We start from the raw sequence: 21509 nt of genomic DNA on the forward strand, positions 1-21509 counted from the left end.
AAGGGTCTAGAGAAAGCAGGGTGGAGGCCAAAAACCTGGAGAAGGGTCTAGAGAAAGCAGGGTGGAGGCCAAAAACCTGGAGAAGGGTCTAGAGAAAGCAGGGTGGAGGCCAAAAACCTAGAGAAGGGTCTAGAGAAAGCAGGGTGGAGGCCAAAAACCTAGAGAAGGGTCTAGAGAAAGCAGGGTGGAGGCCAAAAACCTAGAGAAGGGTCAAGAGAAAGCAGGGTGGAGGCCAAACCTAGAGAAGGGTCTAGAGAAAGCACGATGTGGACTCTGAACCTGGGCGGAGGGTCGGAAGCACTATGTGGACTCTGAACCTGGGCGGAGGGTCACGGGGGGGAAGCACTATGTGGACTCTGAACCTGGGCGGAGGGTCACGGGGGGAGCACGATGTGGACTCTGAACCTGGGAGGGGGGGGGGGGAAGCACGATGTGGACTCTGAACCTGAGCGGAGGGTCACGGGGGGGAGCACGATGTGGACTCTGAACCTGGGCGGAGGGGGGGCGGTGGGGGAGCACGATGTGGACTCTGAACCTGGGCGGAGGGTCACGGGGGGGGGGGGGGGAGCACGATGTGGACTCTGAACCTGGGCGGGGGGGGGGGGGGGGGAGGATGGAGCACGATGTGGACTCTGAACCTGGGCGGAGGGTCACGGGGGGGGCAGCACGATGTGGACTCTGAACCTGGGCGAAGGGTCACGGGGGGGGGGGGGGGGGGATGGAGGTTCGGAGGCACGATGTGGACTCTGAACCTGGGAGGGGGGGGCAGCACGATGTGGACTCTGAACCTGGGCGGAGGGTCACGGGGGGGGTATGGGGTTCGGGAGCACGATGTGGACTCTGAACCTGGGAGGAGGGATCGGGAGAAGCACGATGTGGACTCTGAACCTGGGAGGAGGGATCGGGAGAAGCACGATGTGGACTCTGAACCTGGGAGGAGGGATCGGGAGAAGCACGATGTGGACTCTGAACCTGGGAGGAGGGATCGGGAGAAGCACGATGTGGACTCTGAACCTGGGAGGAGGGATCGGGAGAAGCACGATGTGGACTCTGAACCTGGGAGGAGGGATCGGGAGAAGCACGATGTGGACTCTGAACCTGGGAGGAGGGATCGGGAGAAGCACGATGTGGACTCTGAACCTGGGAGGAGGGATCGGGAGAAGCACGATGTGGACTCTGAACCTGGGAGGAGGGATCGGGAGAAGCACGATGTGGACTCTGAACCTGGGAGGAGGGATCGGGAGAAGCACGATGTGGACTCTGAACCTGGGAGGAGGGATCGGGAGAAGCACGATGTGGACTCTGAACCTGGGAGGAGGGATCGGGAGAAGCACGATGTGGACTCTGAACCTGGGAGGAGGGATCGGGAGAAGCACGATGTGGACTCTGAACCTGGGAGGAGGGATCGGGAGAAGCACGATGTGGACTCTGAACCTGGGAGGAGGGATCGGGAGAAGCACGATGTGGACTCTGAACCTGGGAGGAGGGATCGGGAGAAGCACGATGTGGACTCTGAACCTGGGAGGAGGGATCGGGAGAAGCACGATGTGGACTCTGAACCTGGGAGGAGGGATCGGGAGAAGCACGATGTGGACTCTGAACCTGGGAGGAGGGATCGGGAGAAGCACGATGTGGACTCTGAACCTGGGAGGAGGGATCGGGAGAAGCACGATGTGGACTCTGAACCTGGGAGGAGGGATCGGGAGAAGCACGATGTGGACTCTGAACCTGGGAGGAGGGATCGGGAGAAGCACGATGTGGACTCTGAACCTGGGAGGAGGGATCGGGAGAAGCACGATGTGGACTCTGAACCTGGGAGGAGGGTCGGGAGAAGCACGATGTGGACTCTGGACTTGGGAGGAGGGTCAGGGGGAAGCTCCAGGTTTATCGTCTACATCATGCTCTCTTGATCGCCATGATTCCTTCTTACCCTCCTCCAGATTCACAGTCTACATCAGCGATATGCAATTATCGAGCCCTCCAGCTGTTGCAAAACTACAAGTTCCATCATGCCTCTGGGTGTCATGCTTGTGGCTGTCAGTCTTGCTATGCCTCATGGGATTTGTAGTTCTGCAACAGCTGGAGGTCCGCTAATTGCATATCACTGGTCTACATTAGGGATGCACCGAATGGGTTTTTTGGTGCCGAAACCGATACCGAAAATGAAAAATACACTAAGCCGAAACCGATACCGAAAATGACTGTTTTTAAAAAATATATTTTTGTACAGGAGATGGTCAGAGACTGGGGACGCGGTACAGGAGATGGTCAGAGACTGGGGACGCGGTACAGGAGGCATCCCCCATTGCACCCAGTGTGCCTGTGCCCCATTTTGCAGCCAGTGTGTCCCATTTTGCAGCCAGCCTGTGCAGGGAAGAGAGCCGCCTCCACCGCCTGTTTGATCACAGCGCCGGGAACATCGCAGCTTTCATTTCAATAGCTGTGTGTTCCCGGCCACGAGCCGTCACACAGCCCCTCCCCCTCGTCCGGGCACTTAGATGATCCGCAGGATTGGACGGATGATCTGTCTATCAAAGTGCCCGGACAAGGGGGAGGGGCGGTTACACACAGCTATTAAAATGAAAGCTGCGATTTTCCCGGCGCTGTGATCAAACAGGTGGCGGAGGCGGCTCTCCTGCGCTAAACACCCCCATGATGGGTGTCACAAGGGGCGGGGGCGGAGCCCCGCCCTCATCCAGGCCACGCCCCATTTTCGGATGTTTTTCTTTCGGCAAATTGCCGAAAAGGGCATTTTCGGATGATATGTTTCGGCGGCCGAAATTTGGTGCATCCCTAGTCTACATCATGCTTCCTCCTGACCTATGAACCAGGAGGAGGCCCGATGTAGACCATGAACCTGGGAGGAGGGTCAGGGGGAAGCCCGATGTAAAAAGAAAGACAGGGAAAGCGCCACCAGATTAAAAACAGTTGCATTTATTTGCAACACAAAGGTGCATACATCCACTTGCATATAGTTTTGAGAATTTCCAGCACAAAAGTCCTCAGCGGCATCAGCCAGCATTAGAGAGCCTGTAGATGTTCCCCCCCCCCCCCCCCATCAGCTGGAGGGTCCCAACCCGCAGAACTTCCCTGTCTGGCGGCATACACAGAGATCGAGGCTTGGCTCAGAGTCACAGTGGAACGCAGGCCTCGAGCGTGGTGACATCACTGCCAATATCTACGACGTTTCGGAGCATGCGCACTGCATGTACACACACAGGCGCACTCCTTCCTCAAGCTGTTTGTCTACACACAGTGTGCATGCTCCGAAACATCGTAGCTATTAGCAGTGACGTCACCGCGCTCAACACCTGCATCCCACTGTGAACCTGAGCCAAGCCTCGATCTCGGTGTATGCCATCAGACAGGGAAGTTCTGCGGGTTGGGACCCTCCATCTGATGGGAAAAACATCTACAGGCTCTCTAATGCTGGCTGACGCGGCTGAGGACTTTTGTGCTGGAAATTCTCAAAACTATATGTAAGTGGATGTATGCACCTTTGCGTTTCAAATAAATACAACTGTTTTTAATCTGGTGGCGCCTTTCCTGTCTCTTTTTTGCATGTAACTAATCTCCAAATTAGAACTGCATTCCTCTGAATCGACAAGATCTTAACACTATTAATTGAGTAACAGCGCCACTTTCCCATTTGGAAGCCTGATGCAGACTATGAACCTGGAGGAGGGTCAGGGGGAAGCATGATGCAGACTATGAACCTGGAGGAGGGTCAGGGGGAAGCCTGATGCAGACTATGAACCTGGAGGAGGGTCAGGGGGAAGCCTGATGCAGACTATGAACCTGGAGGAGGGTCAGGGGGAAGCATGATGCAGACTATGAACCTGGAGGAGGGTCAGGGGGAAGCATGATGCAGACTATGAACCTGGAGGAGGGTCAGGGGGAAGCATGATGCAGACTATGAACCTGGAGGAGGGTCAGGGGGAAGCATGATGCAGACTATGAACCTGGAGGAGGGTCAGGGGGAAGAATGATGCAGACTATGAACCTGGAGGAGGGTCAGGGGGAAGCATGATGCAGACTATGAACCTGGAGGAGGGTCAAGAGAAAGCATGATGAAGATTTTGAACCTGAAGGAGGGTGAGGGGGGAAGTCTGATGTAGATTATGAGCCTGAAGGAGGGTGAGGAGGAAGCCAGGAAACTGGAGGAGGGTCAGAGGTAAACCTGATGTAGACTATGAACCTGGAGGAGGGCGAGAAGGAAGCATGACAGAGGCCAAGAGAAACCATGATATAGACTATAAACCTGGAGTAGGGTCTGGGGGAAGCCTGATGTAGACTATTAACCTGGGGTGGGGAGGTTCACCTTTCCCTCTAACAGACAGAACCTTGCGAGGTACCATGAGAAAATCCAAATGATAATTAGAGAGGATTAGAGGACAGCTGGTAGCACTGATCACGTCTCATATCACCCGTGCCAAAAAGTTTATACCAATATAATTCCGCACTGTCCAAATATAATCACATTGTAACTGCACTAAACCAGAATATGACTGGCTGCAGATAAATAGTGGTGGTAAGATATTCTAATCCTATATATAAAATCGAGTGAATCTAATAACACGATCTTATGTGAATAGACGTTGCGATCATGAATTAAAAAAAAAACCTGCAATCCTATGCGATCCTCCTAAAGACGCACCCCCTCTACAGACGCCTGTAGCATTCATATGCAATAGAGAAATTTGCAACCCTGTTTGATAATTGCAGCGACAACCTGTAATTGATATCTATATAAAAGAGTATCAATATACAATAATCAATATGGAAATAAAGTGCCCTGTGTTCAACGTGCTTGTGCCAAATTCATACATTAAAGAGGGAGTCCGCGTTTTTTTTTTTTTTTTTTTTTTTAAAGCCAGCAGCTACAAATACTGCAGCTGCTGACTTTTAAAATAGTGACACTGCGATGTCGGCACCCGAAGCCGATCTCTCGATCGTCTCTCGGGTGCTGCCTCCACCATCTTGGGTATGGGAATCAGGAAGTGGAGCCTTTTCGGCTTCATTTCCCGGTTCCCTACTGCGCATGGACCCGCTGCCTCTGAGATCTTTGTGTTTCCCAGCAGGCAGCGGGGGACTTTTGGAAAGGGGCGTAATCTACGCCCCTTTCCGCAGAGAGCCATCCCGGAAGTGGGTGCAGATACCTGTACTGTACAGGTACCTGCACCCCCCTCCCCCCTGAAAGGTGCCAATTGTGGCGCCGGGGGGGGGGGGGGGGAGGATTTCAATGAGCGGAAGGTCCACTTTAGGGTGGACCTCCGCTTTAATCCGTGTCCATAAAAATCGCAGCATAAAGTCTGTTATGGACAAGGGAGAATTCCCCCTGAGGAAGACATTTCCCCCCCATATCGGAAAATGTCAAGGAGGGGACAGGATGGTTTGTGAGGCAGTGGAGTGTTCTCAGAGCAGGGGAGGACACATTGTTTTTTGTTGTTCATGATCACAACTTAAAAATCACATAAAATTTAGTTATTATATTCACTAAAATGTATATATAGGATTAGAATATCTCACCACCACTATTTATCTGCAGCCAGTCATATTACGGTTACCATGCGATTATATTGGTGCACCGCTGGCCCTCTATCTGAACACCCCTCATAATGGACGATTGTTATCTCCATCCTCTCATCTCGCATGTCTGATAGAGGAAGATGGACTTCTGGAGTCAGAACGATCCGCAAAGAGGAGAGGAATCACACCACTATCACCAGTGTGTGTGTGTGTGTGTAAAAAATCATCTGTATTATGAATGGGGGGTGGGGGAGGGGCAATAAAGCAAAAATGCGAAAGAGGGAAGGGGGCTCTCAGTGGATCAAAAGATTCTAGTGTGGTGGTCTCATCCCCGATACATTTTTAAACAAAAAAATCCCCCTATATAAAAATGGGATTATAAGTGACCACCAACACCACACACAAATCAAAAACATGAATATTTTATTAACAAATACAGAACAAAGGATACACAAATACATTAAAACCAGAGGGACTACTAAGCAAACAGTGTCCCAATGGTGTAGCAAAATGTTATAAACACATAATTACAACAAAAAAACAACCAATAAATATTAATCATACTCTAAGCTGATGACCCCACACCCGACGCGTTTCTAGTTGCTGAAAACTTTCCTCAGGGGTGAAGAACAAAAAGTTGGGTGGTAAGTTAATAATTCTGAGATATTAAAGAGGAAGTAAACCCTGATGAGTTTACTTTCTCTTTCATTCCCTGCAAAGGCAAAGCATAATGGACTACTATGCATCGCATAGTAGCCCATTATGTGTCACTTACCTGACACAGGAGCCAGCGAAGTCACCGCTGTCCCCTGTAGTCAGGCGCATCCATCTTCTCGGTGGGTCTCGCAGCCCCGCCGCTGTCATTCGGTGAAGCCGCGATGACGTCACTCCCAGGCATGTGCACGGGAGCCACCACTCGCGGCAGCTCCATCTTTGGAAGCGCCACTGTCTACGGCGCATGCGCCATAGACAGCGGTGCCTGTCTTCGTGCAAATATCTCCTAAACCGTATAGGTTTAGGAGATATTTCTTGGACCTACAGGTAAGCCTTAATCTAGGCTTACCTGTAGGTCAAAGTGTGTTGTAAGGGTTTATAACCACTTTAAATCAAAGATAGATGTGTTGGGACCATTACATACAAATGCCTGTCATTGGTTTGTGTGACTTTGTCCCAGACTGGTATTTGGCCATGACTACTTCCTTCTTGGTCCACCCTTCCCAATCTTATGTGTAAAGAAAGAACGGGTTGCACAAAACTGTAGGTGCCTCAATTCTCATATACAAAAGGTTTTACTCAAAATAAGCAAAAAGCCTCAATAGGCTCAAGATTTGCAAAGAGAATGTGCCCGAAGGAGAGGCATAGGGGGGACAGCTACATCCCTTTGCCACATACATGGAAACACTCTGTGACTTGTCAATTAATCTATGGGCCGCATTGCCGAGCCCCTGGCTTCAGTCTCTCCTGCGGGCACATTCTCTTTGCACTCCTGCGGGCACATTCTCTTTGCAAATCTTGAGCCTATTGAGGCTTTTTGCTTATTTTGAGTAAAACCTTTTGTATATGAGAATTGAGGCACCTACAGTTTTGTAATAATGAGAAATAAAAATCTATATAAAAAACCGCGCTAATCAGCACCAGGGGAGGCTTAAGCCAAATCAAAAATAAAAAGCTCTGTATGAATCTAAAGTACCTGCATGTAAAAACACTACATAGGCTGCTGCCCCCCGGACGAAAGGAAACCCCTTAGAGGGTTCCTTTTTAAAAGTGAAATAATAAGAATATTATCGGGTTAATTGGCGCTACCTAGAAAACAGGTCTCCATTACAAGAAGGGTCTTATGGAGAATCAATGAATGGGGAGCCAGGGTACGGTCTTTGCAAAAAGCACAGTATTCCCTCTCACCCTATTTATAATGACACTGTATACTGCCGACCCCAGAATCACATAAAGAGCTAAGGACACCAAGAAAAGCCCCAGCTCCGCCCAAAGGAAGATTTGAATCAAACACTAAATGTAATAAATCTGTGGGCCATCATAGAAAAAAGGGGTCCCAAAACATTAATTACTAATGACGGGAATTACCAATCAGACTCATTAAAATAATACTACAAAACAGTAGAAAATCAGGAACTAATGATGTTAGAACAGGCTAGGATCCTTCCCTAAAGAATATCTATTCAAACACACATTCTCAAGTATGTTAAAAATACAGGCCAAAAGATCATATGTGCCAAACTACATATGCAACCTGATGAAATTAAAATTAAAAGTCAAATCGCCTGAGATGCGACAAATTACATTCAGTGGCAGGCCTATTAGCAACAATGAAGGAACCCTTTATCAGTATAAGTGAAAAAAGATATATATGTATATTTAAAGTACCGTGTGCTAATGGGCAAACTGGGGCCACATAAGTGTACCCACCAGTGTGTAGTGCCGAAAGGTGACAGGCCTATTAGCAAACAGTAATGAAAAACCCTTTAACAGTATAAAGTGAAAAATATATATATATATATATTTAAAATGCCGTGCGCTAATGAACAAACTGGGGCCACATAGGTGTACCCACCAGTGTGTAATGCCGGAAAGAATATATATTTGTGTATATAACCTCAAACAGTATTAATATTAAATCTGTGTAAAGTGAAAACCAAAAGGAAATTGAATGTGTAAACAAATAACTGAAAATGTGAGCTTTTCACACCCCAGAACCCAAATGGTTAAAAAATATCTATATGTGTGTGTATGTGTTAGTGCATAAAAAATGAAAATGCAATAATGCAAAAATTTTTGGCGATAAAGGCTAAAAAACACATGTGCGAAGTGCAATAACACCTAAAATGAAAAAGGTGAAATAGATGAAAAAAATGAAAAAATAAAAATAAAAATAAAAATAACAATAAAAATAAAATCTGAGGATGAGTAACAAAAACTATATATAGAACATAAGCAAAATGGCAAATATATATATGTGAAAAATAAGTCCCAAAAAAATGAAAGTTCAATGGTATTAGTCCAAGGGATCCTAGAAAAATCCTTATAGTGACTTTTGTGCTTCCTATTCAGTCTTCACTGTGACTTCTGTGCTCCCCCACCAGGAATCCTACTCACCAGAAGTAGATACCCCTACAGGGGTTAAAAGCCTTAAGAATCAATCTCCAGATATCCCGTTCTTGGTTTAGTGATAGATGCCCGAGCCTGTGTCAGCTTGGATTCCTCAAGTCCTCATGGGGAAAAAAATGGAAGCCTCCATAGTGTAATCCGTAAAAAAGGTTTATTGGCACAATAAAAAATATGTATATAAGAGGCAAAAACAGCAAAAAATCAAAAATAATAAAAAATAAACAACCAAAAAAATATAAAAAGTATACAAAATACCCACAATTCTCATAAAGTGGGCTATTGTATAGAACCACAGTTGATCAGGGGATTAAAATGAGAAACTCCCCCAAAAAATTCCAGATTAACCCCAAAAACTACCATGGGCCATATGTAATAGCATTAAGAACACAAGCGGAAAATGGAAACACTAGTTCATATACCAGGACAAACCTCCCTATAGAGGTGGTAGATCACGGCTGTGTTCCCCCTAGGATAGGGCCCTTTCCGTAGTGTTCAAAAGCGCAAACAAATCCTTCCTTCGGGGGCCGTGTGATAGATACGCGGTTTGCGTTCCACCTGCGTACCAGAACAACAACGGCAACCCGGAAGTGACGTAACAGCGTGGTTCCGTCGGACGCGTTTCGTCATAGACGTCTTCAGCGGCGGTACCACGCTACCACGTCGCATACGTTATATAGAAAAAGATTTTTTATTTAGGTGATCTGATTGGCCATTACTCTCAGTGCGAGATTCATTCATACACCAACGGGGATGACCTAATGTATAAGCGGGCGGGCATCAGCCGACGCAAAAGTTAGTCAGCTACTACGAAAGAACACTTTATACCCTGGGGATCGAACAGGCTCAATACATAGTCCCGCTACGCTCGAGTAGAACGTTCGCTCCTACGTTTTTGGAGGAATATTAGAGACTATTCGGTACACTCCAAAATACATATAAAAAATAAAGATAAAAATATATATAATAAAATTAAAATATTTTTAACCGACTCATATATGGTAATGAGTAAAAAATTTTTTGTATCAAGATCAAGTCTAATTTCACATATTAGAATCCCACTCAGGACTGTCCGCTCAAAGGGTGATCTATCCCAAGAGAGAATACAGTCCCAATGTAGTAATACCTTGAATTGTGTACTCTAACGACCATAGAGAAAATTTTTTTTTTTTTTTTTAAAAATAGGTAATATAATTAAGTAAATTACTGACCATTAAAAAATAATAATAACAACAGAAAAAGGGGGATTACAGTTTTCCAAGAATATTTCAGAAGGAAAGCTTGTATTCATCCAATTAGAGTTAACTCATTGTGTAATGAAGATGTTAGTGCATCTTACACAAAAATCTACTAGAAAAAATTAATTTTACCTTGCGACTAGGGGGGATTTTCTAAAAAATGTTGGTTATTTGAAAAAATAAACCAAAAGCAACACAAGTGATTAACAGAAAAGAGGAATATATGCGGTACATTATAGATCAGCTCATTAGGCAACAGTCCTCACCATCTACGGGTTGGTGAGCATTAACGTCATATTGTAAAAAACACTGCTAAATTCTACACAGTGGACATTTTCTTCACATCGTGCAAAAACTCCATCAAAAACTTGCTATAAATGTGCAAGAAATTGTTATCTATATACAGATTGGCATTTCCTCTCCCTCCTGTGGACTTTAAATTGCAGATGAAACAAAATAAAAATAGTGGTAATAATACTAAAAATCTAGCGTTTAATACCCAAAAGATATATAATTTATAAAATACGAAAAACCCGGGGTTTGAAATCCAGAGATATAATCAGCAAAGCTTATCTCTGTAAGGTTATGCATTAGGAGGTGTATATGAAAATACACATGGGTATACCTATATAGATGTGCATGGGAAAAATACCTCATATGCAACACACAGGGGACAGAAGAAGAAATGCCCCAGAGATATAGATACCAGAACCTTATTATAGAGGAAACAAAGTAAACAAAATGCGTGTGTTCTAGAACATGATAATCCAAAAAACTCCATACCTACACCCCCAAAAATCATAATGTCAGGGTTTACAGGTTAAAGAATAATAGTAAAGAATATATAGACTGGTTAAAGGGCGTGACTAGCGCAAATGTGGGAACCCCCATACAAAAAAGAAACCAGAGCAAATTAAGGGTTGGCTATGAAACAATTGAGGTCTATGTCTAGGTTGAGGCCCCGTGGCACCAAAGAACCCAACCTATATATCCACGCGGTTTCATTCTGCGAAATGAGGGTGGTTTTATTCCCTCCCCTCCAATTGCCTTTCACGCAATCTATGCCGTAGAATATTAAACCAGACGGATCTCTTTTATGGAATTCATCAAAGTGACGGGAAAGGTTATGATTTGGAAACCCTTTCTTGATATTATTAATATGTTCCCTAATCCTGATGAAAAGGGGGCGTGTGGTCCTGCCCACATACTGCAAATTACAAGGGCATTCTATAACATATGTTACATGTGTGCTCCGGCAAGTAATTAATTCTTTTATTTTATACTCCTTAAAGTCTGTCTTCGCTTTAAAAGTTTCTTTCCTTCTTGGCTGTTTCTTGCTAACTTTACATGGAAGACATCTCTGGCATCTATAAAAACCTTTCAGATCATTCGATATTTTTATTTGTCTTGGTGGGTCAATAGCATTATGTACTAAGAAGGAGCGTAAGGTCGGGGCCCTTTTGTATACAAACAAGGGCTTTTTGGGAAGAACCTTAGATAATACTTTGTCTTCTTGAAGTATAGGCCAGTATTTTTTAATAATTTTTTCTACATCTCGATATTGGGTATTAAACCCAGTAATAAATGCTAGTTCCCTCTTTACCTCTTTCTTTTTTTGTTTCTCTAGTAATGAATTCCTCTCTAGACATCCAATGTTGTTCTTTAGTTGTAATAGAGGTTCCGACTTGTATCCTTTTTCCTGGAATCTTTCTATAATCAAGTCTGCTTGGTGATAGTAATCTTCCTTAGAGTGGCAATTTCTTCTTAATCTCAACAGCTGACCCTTCGGAATATTGTTTTTCCATTTAGGGTGATGACAGCTGGTAACCGGGATATAACTATTTCTATCCGTAGTTTTGAAGAACGTCTTAGTGTAAAAGATTCCGTCCTTCTTTGAAATTTGAAGGTCCAGGTAATCGACACTATGCTCACTATATTTACCGGTAAATATAGTGAGCATAGTGTCGATTACCTGGACCTTCAAATTTCAAAGAAGGACGGAATCTTTTACACTAAGACGTTCTTCAAAACTACGGATAGAAATAGTTATATCCCGGTTACCAGCTGTCATCACCCTAAATGGAAAAACAATATTCCGAAGGGTCAGCTGTTGAGATTAAGAAGAAATTGCCACTCTAAGGAAGATTACTATCACCAAGCAGACTTGATTATAGAAAGATTCCAGGAAAAAGGATACAAGTCGGAACCTCTATTACAACTAAAGAACAACATTGGATGTCTAGAGAGGAATTCATTACTAGAGAAACAAAAAAAGAAAGAGGTAAAGAGGGAACTAGCATTTATTACTGGGTTTAATACCCAATATCGAGATGTAGAAAAAATTATTAAAAAATACTGGCCTATACTTCAAGAAGACAAAGTATTATCTAAGGTTCTTCCCAAAAAGCCCTTGTTTGTATACAAAAGGGCCCCGACCTTACGCTCCTTCTTAGTACATAATGCTATTGACCCACCAAGACAAATAAAAATATCGAATGATCTGAAAGGTTTTTATAGATGCCAGAGATGTCTTCCATGTAAAGTTAGCAAGAAACAGCCAAGAAGGAAAGAAACTTTTAAAGCGAAGACAGACTTTAAGGAGTATAAAATAAAAGAATTAATTACTTGCCGGAGCACACATGTAACATATGTTATAGAATGCCCTTGTAATTTGCAGTATGTGGGCAGGACCACACGCCCCCTTTTCATCAGGATTAGGGAACATATTAATAATATCAAGAAAGGGTTTCCAAATCATAACCTTTCCCGTCACTTTGATGAATTCCATAAAAGAGATCCGTCTGGTTTAATATTCTACGGCATAGATTGCGTGAAAGGCAATTGGAGGGGAGGGAATAAAACCACCCTCATTTCGCAGAATGAAACCGCGTGGATATATAGGTTGGGTTCTTTGGTGCCACGGGGCCTCAACCTAGACATAGACCTCAATTGTTTCATAGCCAACCCTTAATTTGCTCTGGTTTCTTTTTTGTATGGGGGTTCCCACATTTGCGCTAGTCACGCCCTTTAACCAGTCTATATATTCTTTACTATTATTCTTTAACCTGTAAACCCTGACATTATGATTTTTGGGGGTGTAGGTATGGAGTTTTTTGGATTATCATGTTCTAGAACACACGCATTTTGTTTACTTTGTTTCCTCTATAATAAGGTTCTGGTATCTATATCTCTGGGGCATTTCTTCTTCTGTCCCCTGTGTGTTGCATATGAGGTATTTTTCCCATGCACATCTATATAGGTATACCCATGTGTATTTTCATATACACCTCCTAATGCATAACCTTACAGAGATAAGCTTTGCTGATTATATCTCTGGATTTCAAACCCCGGGTTTTTCGTATTTTATAAATTATATATCTTTTGGGTATTAAACGCTAGATTTTTAGTATTATTACCACTATTTTTATTTTGTTTCATCTGCAATTTAAAGTCCACAGGAGGGAGAGGAAATGCCAATCTGTATATAGATAACAATTTCTTGCACATTTATAGCAAGTTTTTGATGGAGTTTTTGCACGATGTGAAGAAAATGTCCACTGTGTAGAATTTAGCAGTGTTTTTTACAATATGACGTTAATGCTCACCAACCCGTAGATGGTGAGGACTGTTGCCTAATGAGCTGATCTATAATGTACCGCATATATTCCTCTTTTCTGTTAATCACTTGTGTTGCTTTTGGTTTATTTTTTCAAATAACCAACATTTTTTAGAAAATCCCCCCTAGTCGCAAGGTAAAATTAATTTTTTCTAGTAGATTTTTGTGTAAGATGCACTAACATCTTCATTACACAATGAGTTAACTCTAATTGGATGAATACAAGCTTTCCTTCTGAAATATTCTTGGAAAACTGTAATCCCCCTTTTTCTGTTGTTATTATTATTTTTTAATGGTCAGTAATTTACTTAATTATATTACCTATTTTTAAAAAAAAAAAAAAATTTTCTCTATGGTCGTTAGAGTACACAATTCAAGGTATTACTACATTGGGACTGTATTCTCTCTTGGGATAGATCACCCTTTGAGCGGACAGTCCTGAGTGGGATTCTAATATGTGAAATTAGACTTGATCTTGATACAAAAAATTTTTTACTCATTACCATATATGAGTCGGTTAAAAATATTTTAATTTTATTATATATATTTTTATCTTTATTTTTTATATGTATTTTGGAGTGTACCGAATAGTCTCTAATATTCCTCCAAAAACGTAGGAGCGAACGTTCTACTCGAGCGTAGCGGGACTATGTATTGAGCCTGTTCGATCCCCAGGGTATAAAGTGTTCTTTCGTAGTAGCTGACTAACTTTTGCGTCGGCTGATGCCCGCCCGCTTATACATTAGGTCATCCCCGTTGGTGTATGAATGAATCTCGCACTGAGAGTAATGGCCAATCAGATCACCTAAATAAAAAATCTTTTTCTATATAACGTATGCGACGTGGTAGCGTGGTACCGCCGCTGAAGACGTCTATGACGAAACGCGTCCGACGGAACCACGCTGTTACGTCACTTCCGGGTTGCCGTTGTTGTTCTGGTACGCAGGTGGAACGCAAACCGCGTATCTATCACACGGCCCCCGAAGGAAGGATTTGTTTGCGCTTTTGAACACTACGGAAAGGGCCCTATCCTAGGGGGAACACAGCCGTGATCTACCACCTCTATAGGGAGGTTTGTCCTGGTATATGAACTAGTGTTTCCATTTTCCGCTTGTGTTCTTAATGCTATTACATATGGCCCATGGTAGTTTTTGGGGTTAATCTGGAATTTTTTGGGGGAGTTTCTCATTTTAATCCCCTGATCAACTGTGGTTCTATACAATAGCCCACTTTATGAGAATTGTGGGTATTTTGTATACTTTTTATATTTTTTTGGTTGTTTATTTTTTATTATTTTTGATTTTTTGCTGTTTTTGCCTCTTATATACATATTTTTTATTGTGCCAATAAACCTTTTTTACGGATTACACTATGGAGGCTTCCATTTTTTTCCCCATGAGGACTTGAGGAATCCAAGCTGACACAGGCTCGGGCATCTATCACTAAACCAAGAACGGGATATCTGGAGATTGATTCTTAAGGCTTTTAACCCCTGTAGGGGTATCTACTTCTGGTGAGTAGGATTCCTGGTGGGGGAGCACAGAAGTCACAGTGAAGACTGAATAGGAAGCACAAAAGTCACTATAAGGATTTTTCTAGGATCCCTTGGACTAATACCATTGAACTTTCATTTTTTTGGGACTTATTTTTCACATATATATATTTGCCATTTTGCTTATGTTCTATATATAGTTTTTGTTACTCATCCTCAGATTTTATTTTTATTGTTATTTTTATTTTTATTTTTATTTTTTCATTTTTTTCATCTATTTCACCTTTTTCATTTTAGGTGTTATTGCACTTCGCACATGTGTTTTTTAGCCTTTATCGCCAAAAATTTTTGCATTATTGCATTTTCATTTTTTATGCACTAACACATACACACACATATAGATATTTTTTAACCATTTGGGTTCTGGGGTGTGAAAAGCTCACATTTTCAGTTATTTGTTTACACATTCAATTTCCTTTTGGTTTTCACTTTACACAGATTTAATATTAATACTGTTTGAGGTTATATACACAAATATATATTCTTTCCGGCATTACACACTGGTGGGTACACCTATGTGGCCCCAGTTTGTTCATTAGCGCACGGCATTTTAAATATATATATATATATATTTTTCACTTTATACTGTTAAAGGGTTTTTCATTACTGTTTGCTAATAGGCCTGTCACCTTTCGGCACTACACACTGGTGGGTACACTTATGTGGCCCCAGTTTGCCCATTAGCACACGGTACTTTAAATATACATATATATCTTTTTTCACTTATACTGATAAAGGGTTCCTTCATTGTTGCTAATAGGCCTGCCACTGAATGTAATTTGTCGCATCTCAGGCGATTTGACTTTTAATTTTAATTTCATCAGGTTGCATATGGAGTTTGGCACATATGATCTTTTGGCCTGTATTTTTAACATACTTGAGAATGTGTGTTTGAATAGATATTCTTTAGGGAAGGATCCTAGCCTGTTCTAACATCATTAGTTCCTGATTTTCTACTGTTTTGTAGTATTATTTTAATGAGTCTGATTGGTAATTCCCGTCATTAGTAATTAATGTTTTGGGACCCCTTTTTTCTATGATGGCCCACAGATTTATTACATTTAGTGTTTGATTCAAATCTTCCTTTGGGCGGAGCTGGGGCTTTTCTTGGTGTCCTTAGCTCTTTATGTGATTCTGGGGTCGGCAGTATACAGTGTCATTATAAATAGGGTGAGAGGGAATACTGTGCTTTTTGCAAAGACCGTACCCTGGCTCCCCATTCATTGATTCTCCATAAGACCCTTCTTGTAATGGAGACCTGTTTTCTAGGTAGCGCCAATTAACCCGATAATATTCTTATTATTTCACCTACAGTTTTGTGCAACCCGTTCTTTCTTTACACAGAAGATTGGGAAGGGTGGACCAAGAGGGAAGTAGTCATGGCCAAATACCAGTCTGGGACAAAGTCACACAAACCAATGACAGGCATTTGTATGTAATGGTCCCAATACATCTATCTTTGATTTAATATCTCAGAATTATCAACTTACCACCCAACTTTTTGCTCTTCACCCCTGAGGAAAGTTTACAGCAACTAGAAACGTGTCAGTGGTGGGGTCATCAGCTTAGAGTACGATTAATATTTATTGTTTTTTTTTTATGCAATTATGTGTTTATAAAATTTTGCTACACCACTGGGACACTGTTTGCTTAGTAGTCCCTCTGGTTTTAACGTATTTATGTGTATCCTTTGTTCTGTATTTGTTAATAAAATATTCATGTTTTTGATTTGTGTGTGGTGTTGGTCGTCACTTATAATCCCATTTATATAGGGGGATTTTTTTGTTCATAAAGCAAAAAATGGTTGGAAAATAAAGTGTGAAGATAAAGCCGGGGGAGGGGTACGGACACACAGATAGTTGTATAGGAGGAGAAGAGATGATAGAAGAGGATTATCTGTCCTCAGAGATATCACAGCCCTGTGCAATCCCACCACACCGGACCTGTATAGGGTGACAACACATCCTCTTCACCACCAGTCCCCCCCCCCCCCCCGGTACACCAGCTCAGGGTATTTGATTTTCTCAGATTCTCTTTAAATCATTTTGATACCCCCCCCATCTGTAATGTACAATTATCATATCATCCTCCATACAGAGGTCATCCAAACACCTCCAGTGACACGGAGGAGCAGCCTGTGTGTGGAAGCAGTGGCCTCTCTGTAGAGATATGACAGGGGTTATACCCTCTGTCAGGATTTAGTTCTAATCAACCAAGGCACCACCATCTGCCTGGAGTTTCCTCCCACAACACAAAGACATGGCGGGGGGCAGCATCATCTCCGGTATAGAAATTGTCCCCAATATATGAACATGACAGAGGGACCTCCGAGTGTCAGCTCCTCAGGGGCAGGGCTGTGTGTACAATGATGGAGTGCACTTCCCTCCCCCACTCCCTGCCCTGAGATCAATCTACCCCCACAGGAAGTGAGGGGAGAACCTGACCGAGGTTCTAACACCCCTTCATAATATTACCCCCACCCCCCCAAATACACATTACTCTCCCAACCTCCCCACACACACCATGTCACCACCCCCCTCCCCTCATAATACATTCCCAACCCCCCATAGTACACAATGTTACCCCTCCCCCATTAAATATAAAAAACAGAATCATACAGAGGGGTCAGTACACTGAGATCTTACCCCCCCCCCCCCCACCACCACCACCACCACCACCACCACCACCACAATGATCCCCTCCCCCCAGCAGCGTGATGAGAGGGGACCCCCAGAGACATCTCTCTCTCCCCCCCCATTGTGTGTCTCTATAGAGGGGGGTCTATATCATTATCATTATATGAATATTTCCCTTTCCCTTCTCACCTGTACTGTCCGTCACATTCCCCACAGAGGCCGCCATCTCTCCTCTCCACGGTCTCCTCTCCTCTCCTCGGCGAGTCTCTCGGGGTGTGAAATGGCGGCTTCTCCTCCGACCGGATCTACATTCCGGAGATATAGTCCCTCCCCCAGGGCGGAGGAACCCGATAGAGAGGAGCGCGGTTAGAGATCACTCCGCCCCCTCCTCTACACACCAATCACCGGGGAGATACCTACTATCACCCCCACCGACAAATCACCCCCCCACCATACCGGCCACACACCCCACACACCGGTCCCGACACAGATCACTCCGCGCTGTGCAATGCGACAAACACAGCGCACTGCGCCTGCGCCGCATCGCCACCACACGGCGGCCATCTTGGATGAGGGCACCGCCCACACAACACATGGCGTGTCCTTTATATTGGGTGTGACGTCAGTGTGTGTCCCTTCCACTCCCCCCCCCCGCCATCTGCCCCCTGCCCCTCACACCCTCCCCCATATACCTCCCTCACATACTACCCCCTCCTCCATATACCTCCCAACTACCCCCTGTCCCCCCTCATATACCTCCCAACTGCCCCCCCACACCACACCCTCCCCCATATACTTCCCTCACATATTACCCCCTCCCCTATATACCTCCTAACTGCCTCCCCCATACCTGCCAACTGCCCCCCCCACACCACACCCTCCCCCATATACCTCCCTCACATACTACCCCCTCCCCCATATACCTCCCAACTGTCCCCTCCCCCATATACCTCCCAACTGCCTCCCCCATATACCTCCCAATTGCCCCCGTCCCCCTATGCCTCCCACCCCCCCATACCTGCCAACTGCCCCCCTATACCTCCCAACTGCCCCCCACACAACACCCTCCCCCATATACCTCCCTCACATACTACCCCCTTCTCCATATACCTTCCAACTGCCCCCTGTCCCCCCCATATACCTCCCAACTGCCCCCTATACCTCCCATCTGTCCCCTCCCCCATATACCTCCCAACTGCCCTGTCCCCCTATGCCTCCCACCACCACATACCTTCCAACTGCCCCCCTATACCTCCCAACTGCCCCACCACACCCTCCCCCATATACCTCCCTCACATACTACCCCCTCCCCCATATACCTCCCAATTGCCCCCTGCCCCCCCTCAATACGGATCATTCAATACGTCAGATCGTTCAATACAGATCGTTCAATACAACATATCGTTCAATACGACATATTGTTAAATATGGCTCGTTCAATACGGATTGTTCAATACGGATCATTCAATACGGATTGTTCAATACAACATATCGTTCAATACGGATCGATCAATACAACAGATCGTTCAATACGGATCGTTCACTACAACATATCGTTCAATATGGATCGTTCAATACGACACATCGTTTTATCCGGATCGATCAATACGACAGATCGTTCAATACGGATCGTTCAATACAACATGTTAAATACGGCTCTTTTAATACGGATTGTCCAATACGACATATCGCTCAATATGGATCGATCAATACAACAGATCATCAATACAACATATCGCTCAATATGGATCGATCAATACAACAGATCATCAATACAACATATCGTTCAATACAACAGATCGTTCAATACGACATATCGTTCAATACGGATCGTTCAATACGACATATTGTTCAATATGGATCGTTCAATACGACATATCATTCAATATGGATTGTTCAATACGGATCGATAAAAACGACAGATCGTTCAATACGGATTGTTCAATACGACATATTGTTAAATACGGCTCATTCAATACGCATTGTTCAATACGGATCGATCAATAAGACAGATCGTTCAATACGGATCGATCAATACGACAGATCGTTCAATACGGATCATTCAATACAACATATTGTTCAATACAACATATTGTTAAATACAGCTTGTTCAATACGGATTGTTCAATACGGATCATTCAATACGGATTGTTCAATACGGATCGTTCAATACGGATTGTTCAATACAACATATCGTTCAATACGGATCGTTCAATACGACATATTGTTCAATACAGATCGATCAATACGACAGATCGTTCAATACAGATCGTTCAAATGAACATATTGTTCAATACGGATTGATCAATGCGGATCGTTCAATACGACATATCATTCAATACGCATTGTTCAATACGGATCGATCAATACGGATCGTTCAATACGACATATTGTTCAATACAGATCGTTCAATACAGATTGTTCAATACAACATATCGTTCAATACGGATCGTTCAATACGACATATCATTCAATACGGATAATTCAATACGACATATCATTCAATACGGATCATTCAATACGACATATTGTTAAATACGGCTCGTTCAATACGGATTGTTCAATACGGATCGTTCAATATGGATTGTTCAATGCGACATATCGTTCAATACGGCATATCGCTCAATATGGATCGTTCAATACGACATATAGTTCAATAGGGAACGCTCAATACGGATCATTCAATACGGATTGTTCAATACGACATATTGTTCAATACGGCTTGTTCAATACGGATTGTTCAATACGGATCGTTCAATATGGATTTTTCAATACAACATATCATTCAATACGACATATCATTCAATACGGCATATCGCTTAATATGGATCGTTTAATACGACATATCGTTCAATACGGATCGTTCAATACCAAACGTTTAATATGGATCATTCAATACGGATCGTTCAATATGGAACGTTCAATACGGATCGTTCAATACGGATTGTTCAATATGACATATCATTCAATACGGATCGTTCAATACGACATATCGTTCAATACGGATTGTTCAATACGGATCGTTCAATAGGGATTGTTCAATACGACATATCCTTCAATACGGATCGTTCAATACGACATATCGTTCAATACGGATCGTTCAATGCGACATATCGTTCAATATGGATCGTTCAATACGGATCGTTCAATATGGAACGTTCAATGCGGCTCGTTCGATAAGACATATCGTTCAATACGTATCGATGAATATGACAGATCGTTCAATACGGATCGTTCAATACAACATATCGTTCAAAACGACATATTGTTCAATACGGATCATTCAATATGAAATATCGTTCAATACGGATCGTTCAATACGACATATCGTTCAATAAGGATCGTTCAATACGTAATAACTTTCAATACTGATCGTTCAATATGACATATCGTTCAATACGACATATCGTTCAATACGGATCGATCAATAGGACAGATCGTTCAATACAACATATTGTTAAATACGGCTCGTTCAATACAGATTGTTCAATACGGATCGTTCAATACGACATATCATTCAATATGGAACGTTCAATATGACATATCGTTCAATACAGATCGTTCAATATGACATATCGTTCAATATGGAACGTTCAATATGGATCGTTCAATACGACATATCGTTCAATACGGATCATTCAATACGACATATTGTTCAATATGGATTGTTCAATACGGATTGTTCAATACGACATATCGTTCAATACGGATTGTTCAATACGGATTGTTCAATACGACACATCGTTCAATACAGATCGTTCAATACGGATCGTTCAATACGACATATCATTCAATACAGATCATTCAATACGGATCGT

General features: G+C 43.2%; 1 protein-coding gene across 1 annotated transcript in view; it reads right to left on the reverse strand.

Annotated features, from left to right (window-relative positions):
• The window catches only part of OGT (O-linked N-acetylglucosamine (GlcNAc) transferase), a 41779-nt gene extending 23758 nt beyond the window's left edge, over positions 1-18021 (reverse strand). Inside the window, 1 exon segment of the mRNA XM_077474400.1 lies at positions 17881-18021. Within this exon segment, the coding sequence (XP_077330526.1) occupies positions 17881-17917 (37 nt within the window). The 5' untranslated portion in view covers positions 17918-18021.
• Between the last annotated feature and the right edge of the window lie 3488 nt (positions 18022-21509).

The sequence above is a fragment of the Lithobates pipiens genome, unplaced genomic scaffold (assembly GCF_037356315.1).
Source record: "Lithobates pipiens isolate NorthernLeopardFrog02 unplaced genomic scaffold, aLitPip1_a1.2 Scaffold_1, whole genome shotgun sequence".
Lineage (NCBI taxonomy): Eukaryota > Metazoa > Chordata > Amphibia > Anura > Ranidae > Lithobates > Lithobates pipiens.